A 14,757-nucleotide genomic window follows, 5' to 3' on the forward strand; every position below is an offset into this window, starting at 1 on the left:
GAGGCACCGTCGTCTAAAGGGATATGGAGAACTAGTGAGGCTGTGTGAGAGAAATGCCAAGAACAACAGTAAAAGCAATCTCTGATCCACCATTACTCCATAGCTACTGTAACAATAGATTGAGAAATAAAAAAATAATTATTCAGCCAGATTTTATTTGTTTGCATGGTGACAAAACACCTTTTTGATTATGAAAAAAAATGAAACTTGCAGACAATGGTTTGTGATATTCAGAGTGGCCACTTTTTAATTTTTTGAATTTTCTGTTTGATTCCACTGATGCACCTGGGTGAAGAGTGGCAAGGCCATACTGTATTTTTGGAATTATTATTTATTTATTCATTTGCTTTGAGGTTTCTAAAGTGGTACTTATTATAAATTTATCCCAGATATCATTCTCCCTTTGTCAGTTGTAAGTAAGCTGATATGAGAAGCAATGCAAATATATAACACTTTGTTTTACAGAGAACTTTGTTAGTTAGGGATATACATTTCATAGATGAAAGTATATTTGTTGTGGGACTGTTTTATTTGCCATATCTTATTTCAGAAAAAAGATCAAAACACTGATAATGACTTCATCTTTCTCTTTCTCATGGCAGTGATGATTTTTGAACCTAGAAGAGATAATGCTCCACCAAAATGAAATAACAAAAAACAAACAAAAAAACATCTCTTTTTCCATATTTGCCTCTTCATACTAAATCTAATACTGCATCTTGTTCACTAAAATATAAAAACTGTGAAATAAAGCAACACATCTTGAGTCTACTTGGCAGGGCTAGAAACAAATTCTAGAGAAGGTGCCAAGTTTTCATTCAATTTGTTTCAAAGGGGGTGAAACCAAGGTCTGGATGATGCCTTTTTTTTTCCCTAGAAACAAGTGATTTTTTTCCTCCTTTTCATGTATTAAATTAAGATGATTTCTTTTTACTAAAGAATTCTGCTCATGTGTATACTCACTTACCGCTATATATTCTAGATAAACAGATATTAATTTCATAATTAAAAGTAATCTTGTGTAAATACCCTGCAGGCCTCAATGAATCAAACACATACTGTGTGTCAGGCCTCCCACTGTCTTCAAGTGGAATGTACTGGCTGGATAATTAGATAGTACATATTTTTTAACCTTATTTGCATGCATATTATATCTTTTGCACACTGACAAGCAGCAGTAACAACAAAAGTCAGATTACCACAGGGAATTCCCACAAAGAAGTCTTCATTCCTTATAATTTGCAGCCTAAATTAAAATAATTTGATCTTTGACAAGGATGAAATGTCAAGCAGAAGGGGGTCCTCTACAAGCCACGGCCTGTGGCTTCTGAAATCTGCCTAATTTATGTCAGTCACTTCTTAATACATATTTAAGTATTACACGAAAAAGATGATAAATATGCAATCTGACACCTTTGGTATTTCCCTGCTGTTAATTTATAAAGGTCTGGCTTTCCCCAAACTGACTAAAATCATTTAAATAACAGAAGAATTGTGAAATAAGCTAGAGTTAGGGCCTGGCTTCCATTTTCACTCAATATTGAACACAGCAGGTAGTACACTAAGACAATTATTTGACTAGGCCTTAGAACCCCACTGTGACAAGTTACTTTCAGAATTAGTGAAGGAGTATTCCTTTGTTCATCTGCAGCAAAGGAGAGCAGTTGCAAATAGGCTTTTTGTTTTAATTGAACTAGGGGAGTTACATGCGACAACTGAAAAACATCAGTGTATACTATTATTCATGTTTTCACTCTTCAGAGTCTTATCACGTGTAGTTTCAAGGAAACGGAGTGAGTAGCTTTAGGAAAAATGAAAAAAAAAAAAAAGTCCTTAAGTTCCCAAAGAAGGACTGATGAACAGTGAGGTTCCGAGGAGAGCAGGACAATGTACTTACATAAATTGCTATTTATTAATGATTTGTTTCCACTAGTTCTTGACCCCAGGTTACCTTCCTCTGTTTGCTTTAACATTATGTTCATTAGTCTGGAAAATTTCGGAGCTAGCTGTGATGGAGAGCAGGAATTGTAGCACACCAATTGAGTGCATGGAAATAAAAGCTGAGGTGAAGGCTATGAACTATAAACAAGTTATAATACTATGTCAGATAATATTTTCATCCGTTTTGAAGATTTATGATTTTTAAAAAGGTAGCTACAGAGGAAAAGAATATAAAAGCTTAAAAGCTAACAGCCTCAGTTAGTCAATAAATCCTGAATATTTTTATTATGTAGAAAAAAGGTCGTTAACATATAGTACTATGGGAGCTATTTGAAGAGGGCAATGTTGTGAGGCCATTGTCCATTCTTTTCAGTATTAAAATGGAAGATCTTATTCCAGACACAAATTCACTTAAAATAAATGAAAATGGTTTAAATTCTTCTGCCAGTGTATTTTAATCTGCATTTACCAACATTGCATCATACTTTTTAGAGGCTTTAAAGACAAATTTTGAAAAATAAGTGCATTGTTTCAGGTTCAGTTAACATGTTATTTGATAGAAAAATTGAAATTGTGAAGAACTTTGGACAGCTGTTAAGCATGGATAAATTTGATGAGATTCAATTAATGATACACTGTAAATATTTTTTTTCCATAGCAAGTCTAATTCTATGCTCAGGTCAAGTAAAAGTTATACACAATTTTATTTAATCAAACATAAAAACATTGCTTTGTTCATTACATAAAGTAGCATGGAGTAAAATGACTTGCATAAGCCCACTCTTAGAAGAGTTTCTGCAAATTCATTTGTAATTCCTAAGGCAAAATTATGTATGTGTTTGCAGAAAACAACAGTAGCAAATCTACAGATTAAAATAAACATGTACACATAAGTGGCCTCAAAGTGTCTCTTCTGATATTTGAAGGCTGTGTGGTGCTCTGTATCTTCCCATGAGTAAGCTTGATGTTTTCTGAAATGCATTTTATAAGTTTTATCTACAAAACACAGTCTGATACAGGGGCTCAGGATATGCCTTTTAGGTCAATTTACTCTGAGCTGGCAGTCCAGGGGTGGTGATGGAAGGATTAATTGTAGGTAAACAAGATATCTTTCAGAGCAGAAGGGAAGCCGGTAGGTGCTTATAAGCAAGAGAAAGATGGAAGCAAACCCAGAAAAGAAAAAATTTGAGGACTGAACACAGTTGCTGAACACATTGATAATAATAAAATACTGCTGGCTCAAGATATCCAGTATTAGCCTTAAGTATTAGCAGAAACCAGTTTAGTTTAACATGTTTTTCTTTTGTAGTATACGCTGTGAAAACTAAAAACTATTGCTAGGATATTAGAATTCTTACCAGAAATTATCTTATTAAAAATAACTTCTGGGAGGCTCAGTGGTTGAGCATCTGCCTACAGCTCAGGGTGTGATCCTGGGTCCTGGGATTGAGTCCCCCATCGGGCTTCCCGCAGGGAGCCTCCTTTCCCTCTGCCTGTGTCTCTGCCTCTCTCTCTGTGTCTCTCATGAATAAACAAATAAAATCTAAAAACAAACAAAACAAAACAAACAAAAAAACTGGTAAACACAGAACGGAATATTCACTTTTTGGTCATTCAGCCCCTTTTAACTTGTTTCATTTCTCCCTCATTCTCCTAAGAAAAATTATGATGATTTTATCATAATAAAATAAACTATGCTCTACCCTCACTACATTTCTTATTTTTTTCTGAAATAAGAAGTTATCTTTTGTTTTGGATTTAATGGGTTGACCCTTGTTTTTATTGACCAACTTTGTGAGGTCCACATTTTTAGTGTTTGCTTTCATTATTGCTTCTATAATTTCACTGACAAAAAAAAAAATCATCTGGGAAGCTTCAGAAGATAGATCTTTTAAGTGTTCTTATCAAACACACACACCAAGAGGGCTGATGGTTATACTGATGGCACTTATTGTGGTGATGGTCTCATGGGTACGTACATATCCTCAAACTCATCAAGCTGTACCAATTAAATATGTACAGCTCTTTGTATGTCAACCATGCCTCAACAAAGTGATTTAAAAAAATATCCATTCTCAGTTTCATTCCCCTCTGTCCCCCCACTCCCCACTCTAGACTGTGGTTTGGTACTGATATGACCAGACGGAGGTGCTCTAAACATGTGTTGAAAGAGTATCCAGGGTAATTGTGATAGAAATAGAGCAGGGACTGAGCTGTGGAAATCTGCTCCAGGTTTTCCAGATTACTGGGCAGTAACAGTCTTAATTGTAGAATTCTCCTAATTTATTTTGTAACCTGATGCTTTTTGCCCTTTGTTAATTCTTGAGATCATTTTGGTTTTATAGAAGTAATTAGTCATTAAAACAAATCTTAGTATCTTGGAAAGGAAATTCTAAATCTTAAAATATTCCATCCTTCCCAGACTAATTGACAACCAAAAGACTGGGATACTTTGGAAAGTGGGCTATTTTATTCTCTCATGAATTTTGCCTTGTCCATGGAACAAATTATAAGTTCACAAACTTTATATTTTCAATTCCAGATGTTGACCTTAGTTTCTTAGGTGTACATCTATGCCCCAAATAGCGTAATACAAACTGCTTTTAACATATTATCTGGTAATTTTAAAGCTTTTCATTTTATTATTTATCTTCTTTAACAAAGTTAGAGAATAATTGAAATTTTTAATTCTGAAAATTTCAACTTTGCTAATCTCTTTCATACATGTTATGCATATGTTATATATAATATATATCTTCCCATATTATATATCTGTATATATATATTATAGATATGTACATATAATTTCCAATTTATTTGTTTCCTTAGATTTTAACATTTTGGCAGTAATGCAATTCTTGTTACTCTTAAATTATTAAATAAAATATCTGCTTATCTCTATAGTGGAGATATATTAGGATCTCTGATAGGATTTTGACAAAGACTTAAATCAGATAATGTACATACATTGCTTATACCAAGAACAAGGTATAGTTAATAATAGATAAAACATTAGGTATTATTATTGTCAACTACTTTCCTATGATATTCAATTTTTTCCAAAAATGCACCCTTCTTGAAATAGTTTTCTATATGAAAGAAAAAAGTGAAACAAAGGATGACATGGCAAATAGTTTGTTTTGAAGAAGCTGCTGATAAAACATACATCTACTTGAAGTACTCTCATACTTTTATTCTCTGTTATATATTTTCAAATAATAGTTGGTATAATTTTAGGCCAAGTAGGGAACAACAGCAAACAGAATCAAATTTCCAAATTGATGTTTTTGCTATATTTAATTATAAAGTAACCTTGAGGGCAGAAAGGCATATTTTGCTAATATGATAGACTGGATTCATTAAAAAATGAGTAGAGGAGCAGGTTTTTGCATTACTATCTATTCTATACACACAAACACACATACACTGCCACCCACAAGTTTTAGAATTGATATAAATATGTAAAAATTACAACAGTATCTATAAGATACGCAACAATAAAGTGAGGAGGGCACAGTGCTAGTTCTGATTTATAAATGCTATTGCGTTGAACGCCAGAATAAGCCAGCAAATGCAGAGCTGGGAAGCCAGAGTTGGAGGGCTTATAGAAGCATGATCCTCGGAAGAATAACTTATTCTAGTTGCCCAGATTACTTGGAGGAGCATTCTAAATAGTTTTTCTATAAAATGTAAAAAGCTCTGGGGAACAAAACCACTCAATTTTATCATTATAACTTTTTTTTTTTTTTCTGAGAGAAAGAGAGTGTGTGTGTGCATGCAAGAAGAGGGGGGAGGGGTACAAGAAGAGATGAGAGAGAATCTTAAGAGAAGAGAGAGAATCCATGGCCAGCATGAAGCCTGACCAGAGACTAGATCTCACACTCCTGAGATCATGACCTGAACCAAGGTCAAGAGTTGGATGCTTAAAAAAAAAAAAAAAAAGAGTAAGACACTTAATGGAGTAAGCCACCCAGGTGTCCCAAAACTTTTTATTTTCACAAAAATGTCCTTTTATTTCCATTCAAATGTCCTTGGCTATATTTCCTTAATCTGTTTAAAAATTTTTTTGACATGCATAATATTATACTCTAGATCTAGACTTTATTATTATTTTTTAAAGATCTTATTTATTTATTCATGAGAGACACAGATTGAGAGAGAGAGAGAGAGAGAGAGGCAGGCAGAGACACAGGTAGAGGGAGAAGAAGACAGGCCCCACGCAGGGAGCCCAATGTGGGACTTGATCCTGGGACTCCAGGATCACACCCTGGGCGGAAGGCAGGTGCTCAACCACTGAGACACCCAGGGATCCCTCTAGACTTTATTATTTTAGAGCAGGTTCAGATTCACTGCAGAATTGAAGGGAAGGTACAGAATTTCCCATCTAATCCCTGCCTCTACACATGCACAACCTCTCCATTTATCACCATCCCAACTGAGTGGCCCATTTGTTACAACTGATAAACCTATAATGACACATAACAACCAACTAAAGTCCATGGTTTATTTATGGTTCACTCTTGCTGTTCATTCTTTGGGTTTGAACAAATGTAAAATGACATTTATCCACTATCACTGTATTTTACAGAGTATTAGAATTGCCCTAAAATCTTCTTCACTCTGCTTATTCATCTAACCCTCCCTCCACAACCCCTGGCAATCACTGATTTTTGTACTGTTTTACAGTGTCACCTTTTCTGAATGTCATATGTTGGTATTATACAGTATGCAATTTTTTCAGATTGGTTTCTTTCACTTAGGAAAATGCATTTCAGATTCCTGCATGTCTTTTCAAGGCTTGATAGCTAATTTCATTTTAGCACTGAATAATATTCCATTGTCTGGATGTACCATAGTTTATGTATCTACTCACCCACTGAAGGACCTCCTGTTTGCTTCCAAATTTTGTCAATTATTAAACTGTTATAAACATCCATGTGCAGGTTTTTGTGTTGATGTAAGTTTCTAGCTCCTTTGGGTAAATACCAAGGAACACGACTGCTGGATCATATGATGAGAGTATATTTAGTTTTGTCACAAACCACCAAACTGTCTTCCAAAGGGGTTGTACCAGTCTGTTTCCCATTAGAAATAAATGAGAGTTACCAGCATTCAGTGTTTTCAGGAGCCTAATAGGTGTAGAGTTGTATCTCATTACTGTCTTAATTGCATTTTTCTGATGACATGATGTGGGACATCATTTCATATGTTTATTTTTTTTTAATTAATTTTTATTGGTGTTCAATTTACCAACATACAGAAAAACACCCAGTGCTCATCCCATCAAGTGTCCACCTCAGTGCCCGTCACCCATTCCCCTCCAACACCCGCCCTCCTCCCCTTCCACCACCCCTAGTTCGTTTCCCCGAGTTAGGAGTCTTTATGTTCTGTCTCCCTTCCTGATATTTCCCAACATTTCTTTTCCCTTCCTTTATATTCCCTTTCACTATTATTCATATTCCCCAAATGAATGAGAACATACACTGTTTGTCCTTCTCCGATTGACTTATTTCACTCAGCATAATACCCTCCAGTTCCATCCACGTTGAAGCAAAATCTGCCATCTGTATATCCTTTTTGGAGAGGTATGTTGAAATGTTTTGCCCATTTTTTTCAATGGGGTTGTTTATTTCCTTATTAAGTTTTAAGAGTCTGTATATTTTGGATTAACAGGCTCTTATCAGAAATATCTTTTGCAATTATTTCCTGTCTGTGGCTTGTTTTCTGATTCTCTTGACACTGTCTTTCACAGAGCAGGTTTTTTTTTTTTTTTTTTTTTATTTCAGTGAAGTCCAGCTTATCAATTATTTCTTTCAATGATCATGCCTTTGGTGTTGTGTCTAAAAAGGCATCACCATACCCAAGGCTATCTAGGTTTCCTCCTATGTTACCTTCTAAAAGTTTTACAATTGCACATTTCACATTTAGATCTGTGATTGATTTTCAACTCATTTTTCTTAAGAGAGAATTATTTTTGTAGTTTTTTTTTTTTGGTCCATGGATGTCCAGTTGTTTTATCACCATTAGTTAAAAAGACTTCCTTTGCTCTGTTGCATTGTCTTTCTTCCTTTGTCAAAGACAGCTGAGTAAATTTATGAAGTGGGTCTATTTGTAGGTTCTCTATTCCATTGCATTGATCTATTTATCTGTTCTCTCAATGATACTGGATTGTCTTGATTGTGATAGCTTTCGTAGGATGTCTTGAAGTCTGGTAGTGTGAGCCCTCCAGCTTTATTCTCCTTCAGCATTGTATTGCAATTCTGAGTCTCCTGGCTGTCCATATAAACTTTAGAATCAGTTTGTTGATATATACACAAAAAAATTGCTGGTATTTTGACTGAAATTGTATTGAATCAACTGATCAAAGTGGGAAGAACTGACATCTTGACAATACTGAGTTTTCCTATCCATGAAATATCCATTTCTCCTAGCTAATTTTTTTTCAATCTATATTCATTGGTAGGGTAAGGAAAGGAGAGGTGCAAGAGGCTTCAGAGTATTTACCCTACATTCAACCAGAAGCCATATTTTGTTTTTTTTCATTTTTGCCTTCTGCTACAGATTGTCTTTGAGCATAGGTTTCTGAAGGTAAGAAATGATCAAAATCCACTATGTTAAGAATTTTTTTTAAAGTTTGTTTTGTTTTGTTTTTAATTTTTATTTATTTATGATAGTCACAGAGAGAGAGAGAGAGAGAGAGGCAGAGACATAGGCAGAGGGAGAAGCAGGCTCCATGCACTGGGAGCCAGACGTGGGATTGGATCCCGGGTCTCCAGGATCGCGCCCTGGGCCAAAGGCAGGCGCTAAACTGCTGCGCCACCCAGGGATCCCGTAAAGTAATGATTTTTGAATGTAAGGAGACATTTTTATTTTTTATAAATATATATGCACATATGTAACTATCTAAATATATCACTCTCTACAGATGTATATAAATATATACATATATAAATCTTGACAAATAGTAATCACAGAAAGTCCGTGTTCATCCCAAGTCCTTCACTTTTGTGATGATATTCCTTTTCAGCGTTATGATCTGATTCAGTCATGAAGGTTATTTTCCATTCCATGATCATCCATTCTACTTCTAAGACTTCAATTTATCCACTACAAAAGTCCAAAAAATGTTACATTTTGAAGTACTATCACTTTTGCCTTCATTATCATTAACAGGAAATTAGAAAGTCAGAATGAAAAACTTAGCCAGGCCATTATGATCCAATAGGTCCATACTACTTTTGTTTACCAAACTTATTAGCTGAATATATGCCACTAATGATTTAGGTCTCAGCAGACAAGTTATACATTTATTTTTAAAATAAAAAATATTGAAGCCAATATTTCACAATTCATATCAGCTAGTCATTAGGTGTTCTGGTTTCATAATTCTGTTCCTGGGGTTTATCTTCGCCACTCATCAAGGCATAACTTTTCCTTTTCCTTTATCCCCTAAAATCTCTCAATAAAACTAAGTCATTTTCTATTATAACTCATCTCCAAAAATTTTAGTCCTACTGTATCTGTATTTTTTGGTAGACCTATTTGCTCCAAATCTTTTCAAAGTGTGTCTTTTCTTGCAATCTTTGCTCTCTTTTTGTAGCTTTTCCACTTCCTACAAATGTAATGGGAAAATGGCAACCTCAGGAACTGAGAAAAATCTAGTTAATGAATGGGAATGGAATGGAAAAGTATTTTTTTTAACCTTTATTCATGAAAGGAAGTACAATTTCAGTGAACTGTGTTTTAAAGGTTATAAGATATTGAGACCCCAAAATAAAGACTTTTTAATGTATCTTGCAAATTTTTTCTCTTCAAATACTTTCCTTTATTTTACATTTTTCTCTTCACAGTATGTCTAGTAACTTCCCCATTGATTTCTAAAGTTGTGTTCCACCTCCATCCTTTTATACTGTATTAAAACAACTCCTACTCAAAACTTAACTTTATACTAATAATTCCGAGAATGCTAGAATCCCAATGAGCAACAGAAATGAAATTTTAGAATTGTGAGGTAAAGCTATGTGGATTGCTCAAAGTATAACTCTTTCTATGGGCTGTCAAAAACATATTGATAATCAAAGTCAAACCATTTCATTGTATTGTAAAATATAACTCATTTTTCTTACTTCTATTTCTACAGATTCATGTAGCTTCTTGCAGGTGGCTGAGAAAGTTTCAGATGTGCCAAACTCAAAATACCAAAATTTGTTCTTCATTCTGAAAAAGGAAAGGAAGAAGCAGCTTAGGCAATTATCAATAGCAGAAAGGATTTTTTTAAATGAAGTTGCCCTGTCTTATATTATATGTCATAAAAAAGGTTTGAGGGCATATAACATTCATAATGTAATAGATGGTCACATAATTTTCGAAGCTTAAATGTTGGTGTCAAATTGTATGATTGCCCCTGAGGAAAGAACAGGAATGTGTTGATCTGACAAGTTCAAGTATATCTTTGACTTTTCTATATATTGGTCGCTCAGATTTTAAATATGATTTTAGTTCATATAATTCTTAGCTTGTTCTTATACAACTTGATTTAGACCAGCCATTCTGTAATCATAGAGAGAAAAAAACCCGATTGGGGCTTTTTATGAGAAAAATGAGACTAAGCTAACTATGCTAAATTTTTCCAGATGGTTATGTATTCATTAGAAATTGGTAAGATTGAATAGCATATTAAAAAGAAAAAAATAGTGATTATCCCTAAAGCTAAAATTTAGTAACTTTGGGATAACTATTCATTATTTTTTTAAGATAAGGTCCTCCTTTCTGTGAATAATAGTGAGAAATTATGATACAAGATGGAAAAGCTAAAGAAGCACTAATAGTATTTATCAATATAACAAGAGTTACAAAGAAAATACAGTTTAAAATATTTCAGTATCAAAACTTATTGTCTCCCTTGACCCAGTAACCATATCTTTCTTTGTACCAGGTGAATAAATTTATGATAACATAATGTAATTTTTCAAAGACTGACTAGATTTTTATATTACCCAATACTGGATTTAAAAATTAATTTTCATGAAAAAATGCAGTTTTTAATTATACATATTTTAACAAGGTTTTATGCCCTCAATTAGAAGAAAATACAGGTATAAAGAGATACATACTTTCACACATAAAGGCAAAACAAAAATTTTTGTCATACTCAAATATTCTTCTCTCATCAAATTACTCTTTTTGACTTACAAATGATGACATGTGCTTTTCACAATAGAATGTAAAACAGTTCAACAACTTAAAATACATGTGGTAAGGACCTTACTACTTAATTCAGCCCTAAGATTAGTTATGGAAAACAACATGGAACCCAATACAGTGTTTATTATTACACTGTGTTGAATAGAGTTCTCTGATATGAAATTACAAATTATAAAAATAATCTCATCTACTTAGATATATTCAGTAATATAGTTTCATACAAGATCTTATTTCTTTACAAAATTTTCACTAGCTTTTCTTTCCTTTTTTCTTTAAGATATTATTTATTTATTCATGAGAGACACACAGAGAGAGAGAGAGAGGCAGAGATATAGGCAGAGGGAGAAGCAGGCTCCATGCAGGGATTCTGAAGTGGGATTAGATCCCAGGACTCCAGTATTAGGCCCTGAGCCAAAGGCAGATGCTTAACCACTGAGCCACCCAGGCGTCCCTTCACTAGCTTTTCTTGTATCAATTGCCATAATTGTGCCAGTAGTCTGAAAGTTTCTTATTCCTAGTATTCTAGTACCATGAATCCTCATTCCTTCCTAGAGAATATTTTCCTTGAGTTATGAATGAGTAGTTAAAAATAGATGATAGCTAATTAGATAAAACAAGGGTAAACATTTAACATCAAGATCTGTGGGCCTGAGCCTACATACAAATTTATATTAAATTAATGCAAATATCTACTTCAGAGAATACATGTAATTTTGCAAATTTACTTGCTGTCTGAAGTTACAAAAATTAAAAGTATTTTCCTTTTGACTCTTTCACTCTGATGAAAACATGTCATTCAATAAATTAAGAGGGAAATATTGGTCATATGCAGTAGTTTCGAGACAACCTTAGGATAATAAGACGATGTTTTATGATTATTTGGAATTGTCTTTCTACGTCCAGCAAGTTTTCTAATAACATTTTTGCATTAGTTTTATCCAGACCTTCCTGGATTCATATACTCATCCACTCATTAATTCAACAAATATTTAATAAGGATATCAACTTCCATATGCTACTGTGATAAATTCTAAATATATAAATATGAATACAATTATCTTTGTCACCAAGGAGCTCGGAATGCTGTAAGATTATGGGCATACAAAATCATTAAAAAGTTAATGCTCTTCAAAAATATGAGCCAAGTGTTATGGGGAAGCATTTCAGTGAGTCAACTACTTTTACTCAGGAGAGTGCTTTAGAAAAGAAGGCAACATTTTAATAAGTAAGCAGAAGTAGGCCCTCAAACAAGAAAGACAAGTTCTGGGAAGTTTTAGGAGTGCAGAGTAACTTAAGAGAACACAGGGTATGATATAATAAGGGTCTATTTCAGGATATGTATGTCGAGTTAAGGGGTTTGGATGTGATATTCTAGATTAATAGGATGCTGACAGAAGTTTATAACCAGTCGAGTGGCATGGCCAGCTCTGTTATATGAGCAATAAGTTTAGCAGAAATGAATAAAACGGCTAAAATGTTGAATGCTAATAGTGAACAGAAATGTGGCTGTTGGAATAGAACAAATGAAACATAATTGAAGGCCTCAACCAAGTAGTGATGGAAACTGAGAAGAGAGATTCAATCTGAAGAGCATACGTGAGGCAGCATCAATAGGAACCTAATCGTAATATTAAGATTGTACTAATTTCTGCCATACCAAAGTTATTTCTGGTGTACATGTGGGAATTCCAGAGCATTATTCCAGCAAAAGAAGGACTTTGGATTTATATGATGGTACGTTCTGTGACCTAATGTATACTGTGTTGCAGTTAGAAAACTGAATACACATGCACACACATATACACACATGTATATGTATGCACACAAGACTTTTTATTGCACATAATGATTACTCTCTATTTTTTTTCCATTCTGTCCATCAAAATTCTTCATAGTTTAATTAAGATGATGGGGAAGTTGTATCAGCTAACCAAAATATACCAACTTTAGTAAATACATAAAAAAAAAGAATTCTGAGAATTTACATTCAGCCTTTATTCACCATATTAGTTAGCATTACTGCTCATGTGCAAAAGCTGCTTTAAATTCTCCATTATTACAACCATTTTATGTTTCACTTAGATAAATATATGGAGGTAATAAAAAACACATAGAATCAGATTCCACATGACAAATTAAGAGCTGTTAAATTTTATTTTTTCAACCAAACTGGTCTTTAGGTTGTAGAAATGCAAAAAAGCACATTTAAACATGTATGCTATTTATTTTTATGGCTCACATTAGAAAATGTTCCAAATAATTCAAACTAAATTTGTCAGAGAAAACCTATCTATAGCTTTGGACTTTAAGAATAAGGAACTGGACATTTAACACACTATGAAATATCCCACACCAAAGTCAAATATATTGTATTCTTAGACAGGTTTTGTGATCGCAGGTGTGATGACAAATGTCCCACAAAAAGTTATTCATATTATTGAAATCTTTTTCATTAATATACTAAACTCTATTTCAATGAATTTAATTGTAAGTCTACAGGCTTCAGTTTAATATTTAAAGTGCTTGGCTACCAGATGTTCAGGTAAAAATTTAGAAAAAATTAGCTCACCTTTATCAAGATTTTCTTACTAATAGTAACTTTGCCACTTTTACATATCCTCAGGGAAATGTAAACGATCAGAGATTTTACTCAAGCAAAGGATCACTCTCTTCATTATGAAATTTAGTTCTAAACTTGGTAATTTAATTTCTAGCAATATATTTTCCTTAGAATTTTTCTTCCTGGTACACGTCTCTTGATTTGGTTTTTGTCTGCTAAGTATCGTAAATGCAGCAAACATAAAACAAACAAACGGAACATGAATTGCTAGTGCATTTCCCAAAAAGAATAACAAAGAGCCTAATTAGATATTAAGTTCATTGCTAATGAAGATGCAACATAAAGAGAGGGGTCAAACTGCCTCATTTATCTTACTGTAGAAAGCTCAAGTCATAAATACACAGAAAGTTTTAATTCAGTAAAATTACTCAAATTAAAGGTCAACTTTTTTTCTCACAGATGTCTTTTTTATTTTTATTATATTATAAATATATATTATTAATATATTACTACTTAATGTGTATAAAACTGAAAAGGCTTCTATTAGAGACATGAATCCTTTTTTCAAGCACCCTTAACTAAGCTATTCTATCCATATTGTATGGAAAACGTGCTGATCAGATAAGAAAATAAACCCCTTTTGAGCACTGCTTTTCTTATGAAAGCAAACACATAAGGTCTTAAGTAGCTAGTTAAAAAGGATTTAAAGCCAATATGCTTTTCTACTCGTTAAGGATGTTTCAAAAATTGTCATCTTTTTCATTAGCTTTCTTTCACTTTTGTCCTGTTCTGAAAGCATTTCAACAGTTACTTCAAATCTGGTTTGAAAATTGTTGTCTTGTGAAGAATAGTGTTTCTAACAACTCACTAACTTTAATGTTAAAATTCAGTCTCCTAATTCTATGGGATATGCTAGGAACAGAGCAGGAATTGTAAACTTGTCTAACATATCCGTGATAAGACATGCAGCACTGGTGGCTCGTGGCAACAGGGTCAGTGCCAAAAGTGGTACATTTATGTCATAGAATCAATTCACTTTTGTCTTTCATTAT

General features: G+C 33.5%; 1 protein-coding gene across 7 annotated transcripts in view; it reads right to left on the reverse strand.

The window, feature by feature from the left end:
- Positions 1-14,757, reverse strand: part of DGKB (diacylglycerol kinase beta) — a 704,768-nt gene that overhangs the window by 182,498 nt on the left and 507,513 nt on the right. For all 7 annotated transcript variants that reach the window (XM_041728249.1, XM_041728247.1, XM_041728246.1 and 4 more), the window contains one exon: positions 10,068-10,158. In XM_041728249.1, the coding sequence (XP_041584183.1) occupies positions 10,068-10,158 (91 nt within the window). The remainder of the gene's footprint in view (positions 1-10,067; positions 10,159-14,757) is intronic.

The sequence above is a fragment of the Vulpes lagopus genome, chromosome 13 (assembly GCF_018345385.1).
Source record: "Vulpes lagopus strain Blue_001 chromosome 13, ASM1834538v1, whole genome shotgun sequence".
Taxonomy (NCBI): Eukaryota; Metazoa; Chordata; class Mammalia; order Carnivora; family Canidae; genus Vulpes; species Vulpes lagopus.